General features: G+C 40.5%; 1 protein-coding gene across 3 annotated transcripts in view; it reads right to left on the reverse strand.

Annotated features, from left to right (window-relative positions):
• CLDN10 (claudin 10) overlaps nt 1–18,417 on the reverse strand; it is a 152,733-nt gene that overhangs the window by 21,478 nt on the left and 112,838 nt on the right. The window contains exon 1 of one of the 3 annotated variants that reach the window (XM_004457723.5): nt 2,891–3,185. The exons of the other annotated variants lie outside the window; for them this stretch is intronic. Coding sequence (XP_004457780.1) covers nt 2,891–3,110 — 220 coding nt within the window. The 5' untranslated portion in view covers nt 3,111–3,185. Of the gene's footprint in view, nt 1–2,890; nt 3,186–18,417 lie in introns of those variants that run through there. 3 annotated transcript variants of the gene reach the window in all.

The following is an 18,417-nucleotide window of genomic DNA, read 5'->3' on the forward strand; positions in this document are numbered from 1 at the left end:
GTTAGAAAACAGGGAGAGCAGCCCCTGCTTCACAGGCTTACTAACAAGAACAAAGTGTCTGATGAGTAGAAAGAAACTCATCAAGCAGATTTAGAGTTAGAGCCTTAACATTAAATGTAGATATTTGGCTTTCCTAGTCCTCATTTTGTGAGTGATATCCCGTCAGTGACGAATCAGAGCTCTGACCTCCTCTAGGAAATGCAGAGTAATGAGCCCATCTTCTGCATCCAACGGGCTGTTTGTTCTTCCACCTAAAACTAGAGCAGTGCGCGCAGTTTGTGTCTGTATTTTACACAACAGGACACATTCCATGCGCCACCCTTCTAAAACCAGGCATGTATTCCCCTACACTGAGGGACCAGCATACAGATTGAGCAAGGAGACTCTAGACTGGAATCTAGGTTGGCTTGAGAGGAGGATTGCTCTGCCCAGGCCTGGGGCCACCGTGAAGCGAGGGATCCTCGTGAAATTCACCGGCAAGGTGCTGTCAGCAGGACTTGTCTCAGAACCAGTACCCAACAGATGAGGCTGCCCCGACAATCTGTGTCAGACAGGAGACAAGTAGGGGGGCCTGCTCAGGGAAGTTCCACTTGTAGGTGGGATAAGAAAATGAAGCTATGTGATTTAACCCTCAAAAATGTTATTCTGGAAGAGCCAGAAAAATAAGCTTATCACCTTGGTGTAGGGAATGCCTTTTTAAGTCACAGAAGGCAAAGTCATCAAAGAAGAAACAAATATGTTTGAGTACATTACACATTTTAAAGTTTTATACAAGAAATAAATTTAAAAGACATGCAATGGCCCGAGATTGCAACCTGTATAACAAATCAAGGATTGACAGCCACAATTTTTTTAAAAAAATCAATAAGAAACAACAGTAACATGGGCATAAGACATGGAAAGACAATTCACAGAAGAGAAAATAATAAATGGTCAATGGTATATAATAAGATGGTCAAATCCATGGGTAATTGGGGAAATGCCAATGAAAATGACAATATTGGTCATATTGGGCAAAAAACTTAATGGGAAGAATACGGAACAATAAGAACTCTCACACACTATTGGTGGAATGTAATTTGGCAGTATAAGTTGAATATTAAAACACATATTCTACTGCCCAGACAATTCGATTTCTTGGTATCTATCTACTTCTGAGAAATTCATATGTGCACAAAGAGGTGATTAGTAAGATTTCTGGGACAGTGCTAATAATAGTGAAAAGTTGGACAGAGGCCTATGTCTACAACAAGTAAATGGTTAAATAAGCCAGTTTGTCCAGATGAACCAATACTATGCAATTAAAACGAGTTAGTTCTATCTGTACGGACTTGGAAAGACGTATTATTAATTTTAAAACATTGCAGAACAAGAGTATGATGTCATTTATTTTTTTTAAGTCATCTTCTAGACACACAAATGCACGGGAAGACCATTTTGTGAGTTGGGTTGCATTTCGGTGTCACTCCTCCCCTCTTTGCCCTACTGTCAACCAGCTCTAGAATTTGATAATTAAACACTATGTCTTCCTTTCTCCTTATTACCCCACCACGGTCAAAACAACCACTCTCACCTCAGAAGTATAAGGTGAAAATGTCACTATCCTGCACTCGACAATCTTCCAGGACATTTATTTCTCACTCCCTTCTCTTGTCCTCCAACTGTCTTATAGAAGGAAACTGGAATTGTCAATCACATATTCCTGAATGTAAAGCACAGAAACAAGAGCCTGCCTGTTCACAGCTTCTGCCTGGACATGTGCTCGGCAGAACACAGGAAAACTCCAGCTGTAGTTCCAGGGAATAAGCAGTGTTCCAGCTGCTTATTTTACACAGCAGGAAACAAACCATGTGCCACCCTACTAAAACCAGACACATCTCTCCTTCTACCAAGGTACCATCAAATACATTGAGCAACAGTTTGCTTTTCACGGCAAGTGCCATCTTAGAGGAATCAAATCTTTGTCTTTTATTTACCCAGCTATGTAAATAAAAACTTGAAGTGCAGTAATAAAAGAAAAAGAAAACATCTCAAATCTAAAAATAACATAAACGATTAAGTTTCTGCAGGTATCCATCCAGTTTGCTGTAAAAGCCCGGAAGAGGAGAGCCTGGAATTTAAGCAATCATTACTACCAGGCTGGCATCTATGTTCTCATGAAACTAAACAGAGCCCATTTTCTATGTTAGTATCGACCTGTTGCTATAAAGCAAAACAATATAAAACAAAAAACTTGTTAATAATAATATAAAAGAACAAACACTCCTGGTACCAGATCCTTGCTGGTAAAGGGTACTCTGTGGGACAGGCAAAGGCTATTTATTTTCCCCAAACTTGAATAAAGTGTTAAAGACCAGGCAGGCAAGTTTGTAGAAGAGCTTTTAAGTGGGGAAAGAAAAAGAAAAAAGAATGGAAAAAAAACCCTTTGCAATGTTGTTTCCCCCCCTGCCTACTTTTAAAAGAACCAACGAAACTAAAGCGAGTATAAACAAGGAGATTTGACTTTCAGTGATATTCCGATTAACAAGAACCGCGCTCTCATTTGGGGGTGGGTGGAGGAGACAAAACCCCGGAGCGTGAACGCCGAGTAATGGGTGTGTGGCCCTAACAATCCTCGAGAGGCTGGGGTCCCACAGCCGTGTCCTCGATTCTCAGTACAGCAAAGAACCCCAACCCCCACCCCGGCCTGTCGGCGTGACCCTCTCCCGGGGTCCCAGGCTCGGACAGGCGCCCCCACGGGACAGCCTGTCGGGGGACACAAGGCACGGGGAACCTTCTCGGGCCGAGCAGCCTCGCTCTCCCCACTCCCACGCCCTCCGGCTAAGCGGGCTCCCAAGGGGCTGGACACGGTGGTGCGAGAGATGGGGCGCAGGGGCCAAGGGATGCAGACCGTCCAGCGCCAGCATGGAAGGGAAGTCCTTGCAGTTGGAGACTCCCGTGGAGTCGGTAACGCACGTCTTCCACAGGTTGGCCCAATAGGTGGCGGTGGTGATGACCGTGCCGTCGATGGTGGACACTTTCCAGTAGTCTGTGGGCAGCGTGGAGGACACCAGCACCCAGCCCGAGATGGAGACCATGAAAGCGATGATCTCCGAGGCGGTGCTCGCCATGCCGCCGGCTGCAAAAGCCGCACTCGCGCACCTTCTCGGGGCGGCGACCCCCGCTCTCCCCGCCCGGCGCGCCCGGCCCCGCGCAGCTCCGCCTCCCGGCGGGCCACCGCCTCCGGCCCCCGCCCGCCGGCCGCCCCCTCCGCCCCGCACGCCTGGCGCTAGAGGGCGCGCGCCGGCCCGCCACTGGCCAGAGGGACCGGAGGACGATCCCTGCAGCGCTCGGCTGACCGGGCTGCCGAGGTCTCCGCGCCGCCCGGGAGGAAGGCAGGCCCGCGCTCCCCTGCGCCCCTCGGCCCCCGCATCTGCGCGACCACGGAGGATGGCTCTCCTGCTGGAGCGGCGCGGGGACCCGCCGGCTGCCGCATGTGGCCAGCGCGCTGCGCCCGCACTCGCGTGCCAGGCCCAGCCCTCCCTGTGCTCGGCTTCTAGCGCACCTTGTAAAAACAGCAGAAAAAGCCTTGTGTGTGCCCGGTGAGGACACGGCCTGGTAACGCAGCCCTCGGTTTCCTGAACTCGAAAGGATTTCGTGCCACGCTTGTTTTGGTGTCCCTGTCTGGCTTTTGGAGAAGAAATCGTTGTGCAGTTTCTGGGCTCGAAACCGGCCTTGCCCTCGTGGCTCTGCAGCTCTTTTGGCCTGGTGGTATGTGGAAGGTTAATTGTAAAGTAGTGCCTGGCGCAGGACCGAATTCAATGTAACAGCCTGTGGAGCTCACAGACTCTAGCGGAGCCTTCATCACAATCTTGAACAGGAGTGTTCGAACCATAACGCTGGCCTGCTCTATAATTTACTTTATACATGGGGCATGTCTTTTTTAAAGCCATTTTTCGTGTAGGTTCCTTCCAGCTTCCAGTTCTTTTACGTGTTTCAATCTATTCTAGGAAATGGTGGTTCTGTCACACGGGAAATTTTGCCCTATACCTTGTTTTACCTTTCACACGAATTTGAAGGATAAACTTTGTTCTTTCCATTGCTGTCTCAAGGTAAACAGAAAGAGCAGGGTGTACTTGCAGCCCCTGAGGTCACAAATCTGGGCATAAATGAGAGAACAAAGCCACTGGCTTTATTATGGGGTTTTTAATTGTCCTTTTAAAGTTCTTGCAGTTCTCGGTATTACCTTGCAGTATTTATTCACTTCTTGCCAAAAGTAATGAAAGATCTAAAACCTATAAATCAGTCTTCTAAAATAAAGCTAGGTGACAACTCACTATTTCACAAAGTGCAGGGACACTTTGGTTCATGGTGAAGAATATCTTAATTCTCCTTTGTTGCTTTTTTACCAGATGGGTGCAGAATGAAATTAGCGATGACTGTGGAGGGTAGAGGATGTGGGACTCTAGAATCATCAAAACTTAGACTTGGAAGGACCATTGGATACCCTGAGGACAAACTCCACACCCAACCCAATTATCCTGTCTATTTCTAGAGATACTGTTCAGCCGATGCTCTACCCTTCAGACCAGGGTTTCAGTGCATGGCAAGGCATGTGACCTCTTCTCTTCTCTTCTCTTCTCTTCTCTCTTCTCTTCTCTTCTCTTCTCTTCTCTTCTCTTCTCTTCTCTTCTCTTCTCTTCTCTTCTCTTCTCTTCTCTTCTCTTCTCTTCTCTTCTCCTTCCTCTTTCTCTTCCTCTTCCTCTTCCTCTTTTCTTCTTCTCTCTTATAAAGTTCTTTATAAAGAACTGAAGTCTCTCTCCCTTTAGCTCCTATGCAAATACCTGAAACTGCACTCAAACAACGGAGGGTAAGTCCTGCTCTGGGTGTGTACCACCCTTGGGAGGTGTGTTTGTGTGTGCTTGCCTATCTCATGGCTTGGGTGGTTGGCAATGAGGGTGAATGTGGTTTGACTTGTGGGGCACTGACGTGATGATGTGTCACTCTGCTCTTCTGCTCTTGGTCCCAACTTGTTCTGGTGGGTCGCATTGGGTTCACTAGTGGGTCAAACATAAAAACAAAATTTGGGAAGCACTGACCTAACCTCTTCCTTCTCCTCGTCCCTGCTATTCAAATCAGTCACCTGTATTTGACTACAAAGTGTCCTCTATTCTTTTGTATTTGTCCTCTGAAGTGCTTTTATCATCTGGTTTCTTGCCCTCCAGCGTATTTCCACTATTATTTCTACGCCATATTTTTTTATGAACCATCTGCCTATTTCTGATCCACTTTACTATTCAAACAACACAAAAAGGCATTCATCTTAACATTGCTTATGGAGTTTCCTAGAATTAAAAATTGCATCGATTTGGTTTTTCTTTAATTCCTAGACTTCTTTGACAGTCTCTTTGCTTATGTCTTCCTCATGTTCAATACTGCCTAAATCTATTGATCATTTCTTTATTTTCACAAGACAAAACCCTGACTTAGTTTTTATACGAAAACGCATAGTATTATGACCTTCAACACTCAACAGTTTGTAATTTATTAACAAGCTGATTAAAACTTCCATTATTTGTAACGAAAGACACTTTTTAAAAAATAACTATGAAGAAGAACGATTTGGTGTTTTAGATCACCCCAGAAAGTTTCACTTTTATGATGTAGCTCTACCTTTTGTACGGAAAAAAAAAAAACCCCATAAACCCAGATCACCGTTGCAGCATAGCTTCTGAAAAAAACAAATTCTGAGTTCCAACTTGGAACTGCAAAAAAAAGCACACTCTCCTCTCTCTTTCTCTCTACTGCATTGCCACATCATTTAAAACAGAATCTTGCGGGTAGGAGCTAGTATGGGTTCTAGAACTTCTAATAAACAGCCAGTTTGGAAACCACAGAGCTGGCTAAGGTTCATGTATTAGTGTATAAACAGTTAATTTTAGCATAACAGATGGAGTGTGTTGTGTAGAGAATAAATATTAGCTGCTTGGGTAAAAACATCCAAGAAAACAGAGAAATATTCGGTGTAGCACTTGTAACACACAATTTCAACTTAAAAGGGGTTGAACCTATCACAAACAATCCATAAATTAAGCCCTGGATGGCAGCACTATTAGTTCCTTTGCCAGCTAGATCAGGCTAGGGTCGTCATGCCTATGGGCTTGATTAATATTCTTTTATTTTATCCTTTGTCCCTTTTCTTTCTATGAGGTTGGAAACTTTTCTTTTTCTTCCATGGAATGTACTGCATATTTACTGTAGAAAGTTATATTTTAGAGCCCACAAATGCCTGACCAAAGAATGAAAACTTAATTTTCATGAACACCTAAAGAATATTATGTCATGAATCCAGCGTTTATCTTAGAATGTCTTTTATCTTAAGCTTTTCAAACCTGTTTAGTCAGAAGAAACAAGATATTAGAGTACCGCATAACCAGCATGAGAATGTCCAGAAAATGAAAATGAACCAAATAGAGATTTTTTTTAAAGTAATGAATAAAGAGCCTGTTTCACTTTAAGATTATAGAGTCCAAAATAACCTTTGCTGTTAATCTGCAAACTGATTTACAGAGAGCACCTTTCAACTGATAAATGCTTCCTTATTTTCTTTAGTACTGGGTTCACTGAAACTTTATATAACATTTATAACAAACTACTCTTATTTTTAAATATAAAAATGAGCAGAACAAGAAAGTTGCTTCTTCTAACTTACTCAGAATAACATCTTAATTAACAATGATTTTGGTACTTTACGAAAAAAAAAACTGTAGTTTTTGCCCCAATATGAAAACTACTAATTTATCTGTAAATTAATAAAATTGATCTGAAGAATTTAATAACCTGAAATATATCTGAACCTTTCCCCTTTGGGGTCCTAAACCTCTGAGATTAGCATTGCAAGTTATTTCTTTGGCAAATTATGGAAAAATAGAGGGTCCTCTCCACCACAAATTAGTTAAATAGGAGTGTAAGCCTGTTTAGCTGACTGAACAGGAGATTGGCAAAAATTCTTTACTTGAGATTCAATTTACGTGACAAACAACACAGGTGTGCCTTTCAACAGTGCAAGGATTTTCTAAGCATCACATTTGGTTTCAGTATACATTAGCTCTTTCCTAGTTTCTAGTGGCACGGCATGCTGATAATCGGGAGGGAAGAAACTGACATTCTGATAAATACAGTATTAACTAAAAAAAACAACTAAACTGCCCAGGAGCCAAATATTGTTACACCATGTTGGAGAAACTAATGCCGATACTAAGATATTAAAATAGCATATCTGTGTTCTTTTTCCTTCTGTTGTCTATTTAGCATAAAAGCCAGAGTGATGGGAGTGGTTATGGCATGAATACATGCTTATCATTTCACCACTGTCTCAAATATATATATGACAAATTATAAGTAAACAGTTACCTTATTTTGGTAACCTCTGAGACTGTACTGAGTTCAAATGCTTCAATGGGCCAATTATGAGTTAGTGTCATATACCCTACAGATTTATTTTTCATGCGTTGATCTGAAATGAACTCATTCCCAATATGGAAGTATCTTTGGATCATGTGGATTCCTCTTGAGTACCAGGAGGGGTATATATTTGGGCCAAAGCAGCTTGCAGCTGTTCTGGTGAGTAACAACCCTCCAGCATGGAATGACTCTCACCTTGGGATGCTGGCACCTTCCTGAACTTGCACATATGTTGGGTGCCTGTTGCTGGCCAGTTGATTGTTAATTCTACCTACCCAGCCTGGGGTGGGCAGCAAGTAAATCTGTATGTTTTGAGCAAGTCAGTTTATTTTTCTAAATCTTAGCTTTCTCATTTATAAAATGATGGCCTCCAAGACTACTTCCAACTCTAAAAGGCTGATTCCTAACGAACAGAATCAATCACAGATAAAATCAACAAGGAGAAAAGAAAGGCAAAAGTATGCCTTTGGCATCTTCACAGCTTTCTTTTCCATCCACTTCTGGTCATTACTGTCTGTTGTATTTAAAGGATATGAATGTGTGCGTGGGGTGGGGTGGTGAGGGCAATTGGTTCATGGAGATAATTTCAAAATCTGTATATATAGTCTTATTTTCAATTTTTACTTTAAAAAAAATTAGAACCATGTGATAAAGCACTGTAATTCAATTCAATTATAACACAGAATGATGTAGTGGGCAGAGAATAGACAGTGCAATCTACAAGATGAAAGATAAAATTCTAGCTCTGTATGGCCTTGGGCAAGTCGCTTTATCTCCTTGGACCTCAATTTCAACTATCAAAAGAAAATAAATAATAGCTTCTTTCAGAGTTATTGTGGGAATTAGAGACAATATATATAAATGACCTGGAACCTGCTCACTGTTTAATAAACAATGGATATTATTCCATTCACTCATGTTCTTTCCTTTTCTTGCCTCTCTTTCAAATTAGAAAATTACGTTTTCTACAAAAGTGATAGTAATCAGAATTAAACGGACTCACAGTAAGTGAATAAGAATGAGCTGTGCTGCAAATCTTAAGGCAAAAGACAGAAATCATACACAGAGCACCGACAAAGAAGAGGTTGGTGCCAAGAACAGAAGGAGAAAAATCAGGGTGTACTACCAGAGAGATTAGTGCAGAGGAAAGCAAAAGAGGAAGGGGAATAGGGAGGATGTTCAAAGGGAAGTGTGGCAAAGTTAGAAATAAAATTAGATGGCAGTTAAATTTTAAGAGTGAATTTTAAAAGGAGAAAGGGACTACAAGCCAGAAGGATTGAGAGTAAGAAATGCAAGGAGAAAGGAAAGGAGCAAGTAATAAAGAAGGAAGTAGGGATTAAAGAAGAGGCAGGAAGCGAAGGGGGAAAAAAGACTAATTGGGGAAAGTAAGTAGCAATGAAAGAAGAAAATAGGTGGAGGAAACTGTGGATAAGAGTAGAATTGCTTCCACAGCCCTGATCTGTCTCTATTGCTCTGTATCAGGGTGGGAAATAACAATATTCTAGTGCCTGTTACCAAATGGAGATGCTTTCACCTTTCCCTGTCCCTCAGAATTTAGCTAGTGAGTTTATTCCTAAATTATTTAGGAGTCCCAATTTACCATTTGGCTCATTTCATGGGAAAAGTTATTGGAAATTTAAAATTAATGTTTTTGGGGTCAAAATGTGTTTTCTTACAAAAACATACTTATAAAACAATAATTGAAAATGTGGCAGCTTGAGATTATTTATGAATCCCAAAAAGAGAAATTATGCTTGTAAACTAATCTGTTCCTCTGGGTGTGACACCCTTTGAATGCATTAGATTCACCTGACGTGTCTTGATTAAATTACCCGTTAGTGGGAAACGGATGTGGCTCAACTGACAGAGCATCCATCTACCATATGGAGGGTCCAGGGTTTGATCCCCAGGGCCTCCTGACCCATGTGGTAAGCTGGCCCACGCATAGTGCTGCCATGCGCAGGAGTGCTGTGCCATGCAGGAGTGCCCCCACGTAGGGGTGCCCCACATGCAAGGAGTGAGGCCTGCAAGGAGAGCCACCCCATGTGAAAAAAAGTGCAGCCTGCTCAGGAGTGTGGCACTGCACACAGGGAGAGTTGGCACAGCAAGATGACGCAACGCAGGGTCCTAGTGCTGCGGGATAATGCAAGCTGACGCAGAAGAATGGACACAGAGGAGACAATGGCGGGGGGGGGGGGGGGAAGGGGGCGGGCAGAAGTAAATAAAATAAATCTTTAAAAAAAAATTGGAAGAGGTGGGGCAAAACGGCATCTGAGTGAGTGTACCTTATAATCTCTCCTGCAAAGAAGCTGCTGAGTAGGGTTGGAGTCCTGCTGGACTGGGCTGTTTCGGGGGCTTGCAGGGCAGGTGTCTGGATGTTGATTTGGTGAGACAGTGACAGAAGAGATTCTTGTGAGAGGTGAAATTTTGGGTTTCTGACACAGAGATCAGAGGTTGTGGGTGGGACCCCTCCCCCTTGGGCTGGTGGCCCTGCTGCAGTGATCCCTGAAAACTTTGTTGTGCTGTGGTGTTCCCAAACCCCATGTTTACCAGATGCGTGGTTCCCAGGTCTGTATCCCCTAAACCCTGGTAGCCCACGCTCCAGAGACTCACACACCTTGAGTCTACAATATCACAGACTTCCCATTTCCAAATCCACTGCACCCTGAGGTCTAGCTGAGGTCCTTGATTACCCTAGCCCTCCGCGTTTTTTGTTTTTTGTTTTTCTCCTTGAGCTTGGAGGAGTGTACCAACTGACTTGGGGAGAGTCTGGGAAGAAAGGAGAGGCAAATCTGCTGAGAAAGCCCAATTTACCTAAATGTCCTGGGACAGGAAACTTGGTCTGGGAGAAGGTGGAGTCAGAAAATCAATTAGATCTCCCCTAGCACACCTAAGGGGGAGGAACTATAGGAGGTGCTACCCAAGCTTCCAATAGCATTTTTGGGGTTTCTGGTGAGGTGTAGGTGGTCTCACACTAGAAAAAAAGAGTCATTTTGTCTTCTGTATTGAGTTGGTTCAACAAGGACCTGCTTGAATCTCCTACCGGACCTCTCAGGCATCTTTCCTGCTGCCCTGGAAGAGAGAAGTAAGGAAGGGAGAAAGGGGGAGTGTCAGATCCCTAAGCATTTTATTTAACTGCAAAGAGGATTCCTGGCTTGAAACATTGCTTCTTTCTTTTTTGTCATGGTTGCTATTATTGCATTGTTTCCTGGTCTTTTCTCCTGTTTTATCCCCCAAGGTCCTTTTTCATTTATTTAGTTTTTTTCTCTTTTTCTTTTTCTTGCTTGTCCCCTCCCCCCGCCCGCCTTTTCTTTGCCTCCCCTTTTTCTCTTTTTGTTTCTTCTCCCTTTTTCTTCTTTTTTATTTTCTTTTCTTTATATAGTAGGTGCTGCAGGAAGCACTTCACATTTGCTTTGTTTCCTCATCCTCCATTTCATCTTTTCTGTGTGTATTGATTTTGGCCACCTACACTATCCCTTTTCCCCTACATCTTTCTATCATCCATCATCTACTGTTTCTCTTACATTCCACCTCACTTTCTTTGGCCCCCAAATTGTCTGACTTTTTATTTCTAATACCTTTGTTCTGTTTACTGTCTTTTATCCACTCTTGATATTATTGTCTTTCTTTTCCCTTTCCTTCTCTCATGAAAACCCTGGCCTTTTAATTCATACTATATTCCTCCCCATATTCAGTTGACTATCTCATTATAGGTACTCTACTTACTGCTATAACTCTACACAACTTACATGAGTCTAATATCCATTCTCCTAGATCTCACATTGTTGCTCTGTTAACATTTATTACCAATACTTTTCTTACTCATTTTGCTTTCCCTGACCCTAATATTTTCCTTCAAAGTGAACTTAGCCAGAAACAAGAAAACAGAGTAAGAAGAACAAAGTGACAAAGAGAAGACATAACACTTATGCATGAACAACAACTAATTAATCCCCAAGACTAGACAAAGAAGCTAGAACTGAATAAACCCATCAAGAAAAAATGATGACCAGACAGCAACAAAAAACTACAAACCAAACCAATAATCAAGAAAACATGGCCAAATCCAATGAACACAGTAAAAACGAGGAAGAGGAGCAGAACATCAGACAAGCAATTAAAGCTCTCAAAACATATATTAGAGACCAACTTAAAGAAGTAAAGGAAGAGATTAACAATATGAAGAAAACACTTGGAGAGAATACAGAAGAAATTGCAGACATACACAAAAAGATAACAGATATGATGGTGATGAACAACACAGTTCAAGAAATCAAAAATATACTCTCAGCAAATAGCAGCAGATTAGAAGAGGCAGAGGAGAGAACTAGTGATGTGGAAGACAATACATCTGAAATCAAACAGATAGTAGAACTGATTGATAGAAAGATAGAAAAAATCCAGCTGGGACTTAGGGACATGAATGACAATGCAAAATGCACAAACATACGTATTATAGGCATCCCAGAAGGAGAAGAGAAGGGAAAGGGGACAGAAGGGGTATTGGAGTAAATAATGGCTGAAAACTTCCCAAATCTACTGAGGGAGATGGATGTACATGTCCAGGAAGCACAATGCACCCCAAACACCATAAATCCCAACAGGCCTACCCCAAGACATATACTTGTCAAATTATCCAATGCTCAAGACAAAGAGAAAATTCTAAAAGCAGCGAGAGAAAAGAGAACCATCACATACGAGGGAGGCTCCATAAGATTAAGTGCTGATTTCTCATCTGAAACCATGGAGGCAAGAAGGCAGTGGTATGATATAGTCAAGGTACTAAAAGAAAGAAATTTCCAACCAAGAATACTCTACCCAGCTAAGCTAGCATTCAAAAATGATGGAGAGTTCAAAATATTCACAGATAAACAGAAATTAAAAGAGTATGTCAACAGGAACCCAGCCCTTCAAGAAATACTAAAGGGAGTTCTGCAGGAAGAAAGAAAAAAACAGTAGAGCCAGAGTTGGAGGAGAGTGTCAGAGCAACAAAAAGACAAAAAGAGAAGAAAAACAAACAAAGAAAATATGACAAACACAAGTCCAAAGAAAATATGGCTAACATAAATAATTCCTTGAAAGTAATAACACTGAATGCCAATGGATTAAACTCACCTGTCAAAAGATTCAGACTGGAAGACTGGATAAGGAAATATGACCCATCTATATGCTGTCTACAAGAAACACATCTTAGACCCAGGGATTCAAGGAGGTTGAAAGTGAATGGCTGGAAAACAATCTTACAAGCAAACAATAACCAAAAAAAAAGTCAGGAGTAGCTATATTAATATCAGACAAAATAGACGTTAAATGCAAAACAATTGTGAGAGACAAAGATGGATACTACATATTAGTGAAAGGGATAATCTTTCAAGGAGAACGAACAATCATAAATATTTATGCTCCTAGCAAGGCCACCTCCAAATACGTGAGGCAAACACTGGAAAAATTAAGTGAAAGAATAGATGCCTCTACAATTATAGTGGGGGACTTTAATACACCACTATCAACTTTGAACAGGACATCTCAAAAGAGAATCAATAAAGAAACAAAAACTTTGAACAGTATATTAGAGGAGCTGGACCTAATAGACATATACAGATCATTACACCTGAATACAGCAGGATATACATTTTTCTCAAGTGCACATGGATCATTCTCCAAGATAGACCATATGCTAGGCCACAAAAAAAGGCTCAATGAATTCAGAAAAATTGAAATCATACAAAATAATTTCTCTGACCACGGTGGAGTGAAGCTGGAAATCTGCAAGGGCCAGAAGCCCAGATTTCACACCAAGATATGGAAATTAAACAGCACACTCTTAGAAAAACAGTGGGTCAAAGAGGAAATCTCAAAAGAAATTAATAACTACCTTGAAACTAATGAAAATGATAACACAACATACCAAAACTTATGGGATGCAGTGAAAGCAGTACTGAGAGGGAGATTTATAGCCATAAATTCATACATCAAAAAAGAATAAAGAGCAAAAATTGAAGAACTAACTGCACATTTGGAGGAATTAGTAAAAAAACAACAACAAAGTAACCCCACAGGAAGAAGAAAGAAAGAACAAAGATAAGAGCAGAACTAAATGAAATAGAAAATAAGAAAGCACTTGAAAAGATAAACAAAACCAAGAGCTGGTTCTCTGAGAAGATCAATAAAATTGACAAACCCTTAGCAAGACTAACAAAGAAAAAAAGAGAGAAGATGCAAATACACAAAATAAGAAATGAGAAAGGAGATATCACCACTGACCCCACAGAAATACAGACTATCATAAGAGGATACTTTGAAAAACTATATTCCAACAAAAATGACAATTCAGAGGAAATGGACAAATTCCTAGAAAGACACAAGCAACCTATATTGATGAAAGAAGAAATTGATGATCTCAACAAACCAATCACAAGTAAAGAGATAGAATCAGTCATTAAAAACCTCCCAACTAAGAAGACCCCTGGGCCAGATGGCTTCAAAGGTGAATTCCACAAAACATTCCGGAAAGAACTAATGCCAATCTTGCTGAAACTCTTCCAAAAAATCAAAACAGAAGGAACATTACCTAACTCATTTTATGATGCCAACATTACCCTAGTACCAAAGCCAAACAAAGACACCACAAGAAAGGAAAATTACAGACCAATGAACCTAGACACAAAATACCTCAACAAAACACTTCCTAACCATATTCAACAACACATTAAACAAATTATACACCATGACCAAGTGGGATTCATTCTGGGTATTCAAGGATGGTTCAACATAAGAAAATCAATCAATGTAATACACCATATAAACAGATTGAAGGAAAAAAATCACATGATTATATCTATAGATGCAGGAAAAGCATTTGACAAAATACAACACCGTTTCTTGGTAAAAACACTGCAAAAGATTGGAATACAAGGAAATTTTCTGAACATGATAAAGAGTATATATGAAAAACACACAGCCAACATCATTTACAATGGTGAAATCCTAAAATCTTTCCCTCTAAGATCAGGAACAAGACAAGGAGGCCCACTATCACCTCTTCTATTTAACATTGTCTTAGAAGTACTTGCTCGAGCACTGAGGCAAGAACCAGATATAAAAGGCATTCAAATTGGAAAGGAAGAAGTCAAAATTTCATTATTTGCAGATGACATGATCCTATACATAGAAAACCCTGAGAAGTCTACAACAAAGCTCCTAGAACTCATAAATGAGTCTAGTAAAGTTGCAGGTTATAAGATCAATGCACAAAAATCAGTAGCATTTCTGTACACCAATAATGAGCAAGCTCAGGAGGAAATCAAGAAACAAATACCATTTACAATAGTAAATTTAAAAAATCAAATACCTAGGAATAAATTTAACTAAAGATGTAAAAAACTTATACACAGAGAACTACACAACACTGTTCAAGGAAATCAAAGAAGACCTAAATAAATGGAAGAATATTGCCTGTTCATGGATAGGAAGACTAAATATTATTAAGATGTCTATCCTACCAAAACTGATCCACACATTCAATGCAATCCCAATAAAAATCAACACAGCATTCTTTTAATGAACTAGAAAAACTAGCTATGAAATTTATTTGGAAAGGAAAGAGGCCTCAAATAGCCAAAGACATATTGAAAAAGGAAAATGAAATTGGAGGAATCATACTACCTGACTTCAAAACATACTACAAAGCTACAGTAGTGAAAACAGCATGGTATTGCACAAGGAGAGACACACAGACCAATGGAACTGAATTGAGAGTTCTGATACAGATCCTCATATATATAGTCATATAATATTTTATAAAGCCACCAAACCCTCTCTATTGGGAGAGAATGGCCTATTCAACAAATGGTGCCTAGAGAACTGGATATCCATATGTAAAAGAATGAAAGGATTACCAACTCACACCTTATACAAAAACAACTCAAGATGGATCAAAGACCTAAATATAAGAGTCAAGACCATAAAGACTTTGGAAAGCAGTGTAGGGAAGCATCTATAGGACCTTGTAATAGGAAATGACTTCATGAACTTCACATCAAAAGCACGAGCAGCAAAAGAACAAATAGATAAATGGGACTTCCTCAAAATTAAAGCCTTCTGCACCTCAAAGGAGTTTGTCAAGAAAGTGAAAAGAGAGCCTACACGATAGGAGAAAATATTTGGTAACCATATATCTGATAGGAGACTTATAACCTGCATATATAAAGAACTCCTATATCTTGAAAATAAAAAGACAAACAACCCATTTAAAAATGGGAAAAAGATTTAAACAGACACTTCTCCAAAGAAGAAATACAAATGGTTAAAAAGCACATGAAAAAATGCTCCAAATCTCTAGCTATCAGGGAAATGCAAATCAAAACTACAATGAGATACCATCTTACTCCCATAAGATTTGCAGCTATGAAAAAAACAGAAGACTACAAATGCTGAAGAGAATGTGGAGGAATGGGAACACTCATCCACTGCTGGTGGGAATGCAGAAGGATCCAGCCATTCTGGAGGACAGTTTGGTAGTTTCTCAAAAAACTAGCTATAGATTTGCCATATGACCCAGCAATTCCACTGCTGGGTATATACCGAGTAGAACTGAATACAAGGACACAAACCAATATATGCACATCAATGTTCATAGCAGCATTGTTCACTATTGCCAAAAGTTGGAATCAACCCAAATGCCCATCAACAGATAATGGATAAATAAAATGTGGTATATACATACAATGGAATACTACTCAGCTTTAAGAACGAATACACTACAAACACATGTGATAACATGGATGAATCTTGAGATCCTTATGTTGAGTGAAGCAACCCAGGCATTGAAGGACAAATACTACATGACCTCAATTATAGGAAATAAGTAAACCAAGCTGCCTCAGAGAGCTAAAGACTGGATGATAGGCTTAACGGAAATTGGGGGGTAGAGGAAGGATGTAAGCTGACACCTATATGGGTGAAATCTATGATAAGCTGGAGGTAAGTATTTGTACAAGGAAGGGATAAAATGGGGGCATAGGGTTACCTTTGGGTGGGGCTTTGCAGGCTTGAGGGGGGCTAGGGATGGGAGGATGGGTAATATTGCCCAAGAAATTGGGGGGAGGGTGGGGGAACATATAAACATAGGAGATTGTCAGATATTTGGTTGAGAGTATAATGCTGAGAAAACTTTAAAAAATATAATAAGGAAGGTTACCTGTTTAAGATGCTTAAAAGGGATAATCTGACACAGGACTGGCTTCTAGGGAGTGTGTGAGTGCTCATTTTGTCATAGTGGGTTATATCATTGGATAGAGACCCATATAATGAGAGTGAAGGTATACTCACATCCTGAGGAGGACTGATATTCTCAAATAGAGGGAATTGTACCTCTCGAGTGAAATGGTGGCTCCCAATGCATTAGGGCAGTTGAGCATGTCAAGCCCTCAACATTGTTGCAAGTATCTCTGAACATGGCCCTTCAAGCAATGAAGATTGACTGTCACTGTGGGCCCTGAGGGGAGGGGGAAAGGAGGTATTGAATAGATGGAATCAATGTAACTGTGTGGGCATGGATATAAGACATGTTAAATTACACCAAAAATGTATAGGGGCTGATAGGCTAAAATGTAAATCAAAATGTAAAACATAAGATAACTAAAAATTTAGAAAATTGTATAGTCTAAAATATAAACCACAATGTAAACCCAAATGTTACCTTGTTTGAAAGCTGTTGTCTCAATATTTGTACATCAGTTTCAGTAAATATAGTATGAATATGTAAAAAGATTATTGCTGTGGAAGGGAAAGGGATTTTATGTTGGATATGTGGGAGTACTGAATATTGTATATATGAATTACTGTTATCTAAAACTTTTGTGAAGACAAACTTACTAATTAGGGGAAAAAAAGGAAAAGAAAGGACGTAGACATTGAGGAAAAGATGGAAGAAGTTGCCTTGCCAATTTGCATACAGGGCAACACTTATTGCAGTGGTGGAAGGCAAAACATTAAAAACAAAGCTTTTGCATTTTTAAATTTTTTGATACCCCAATTTATTTTTACCTTAATTTTTCTAAATTAATATGTAATCTATATCTAACCTTTAAACTCATCACTTTACTCCATTTTACTATTAATGGAACCTGGCAATATATTGGGCTTCAGTTTTCAGGAAGTTTTGGATCACAGAGAGGTTCAACAATGGCAGAGGAGGAATACTGGCGTGGGATGTTATTGACGGAGGACACATGGTTGGCAGGGAGTTCTCCAGGGCATATATCCGGGGTACATAAAAATGTTTGGATATTTTCATAGTGGTTACAATTAAAAACAACAATGGAAGGAGTGCTGAATTCTAGCCAGGGGAGCTCTATCACATTCCCTAAAGGAACAGCAACAATCCCCCAAGTGCAACGGCAAAAACCAAAAAAGAAGGAAGGTCCAATAATGAGCCCTTGATACTAATGACTATGCTTGTGAGCCTGTGCACCTGAAATAAGAACAAGGCCTAGAGCTGCAGGGTGCCTAAGAGTTACCTCCTGAGAGCCTCCATGTTGCTCAAATGTGGCCAGTCTCAAAGACAAACTCAGCATGCTCATCCCGGGGATGACCCTCCCTGGTGCCGAGGGATTACTACCAAGTACCAGCTGATGATGTAACTAGAAAATAACCTTGAATAAAAGGGTCAACTCGGACCAGCAGAATATCTCAGCCTACATACAATAACAGGAGTTAAAAATGCCTTTTGACCTAAATAAAAGGGGGAAATGGAAAGGACAAATGAGTTTATATGGCTATGAGTCTCCAAAAAAAAGCCAGGAGGTTATCAGAGGGGTCGCCCTTATGCACACCTCAGCAGAGTCCCAGAGACAGATAAAGTAGATACAACCTCAGGTATTGGTTCTTCTGAGGGCTACAGAGACCCACAGGTTCTATGGTCATGGCAGATGGAGTTCAGTGCCATGTCAGTTGGCCCTACTTTGGAGTTTG

Source organism: Dasypus novemcinctus, chromosome 15 (assembly GCF_030445035.2).
Source record: "Dasypus novemcinctus isolate mDasNov1 chromosome 15, mDasNov1.1.hap2, whole genome shotgun sequence".
Taxonomy (NCBI): domain Eukaryota; kingdom Metazoa; phylum Chordata; class Mammalia; order Cingulata; family Dasypodidae; genus Dasypus; species Dasypus novemcinctus.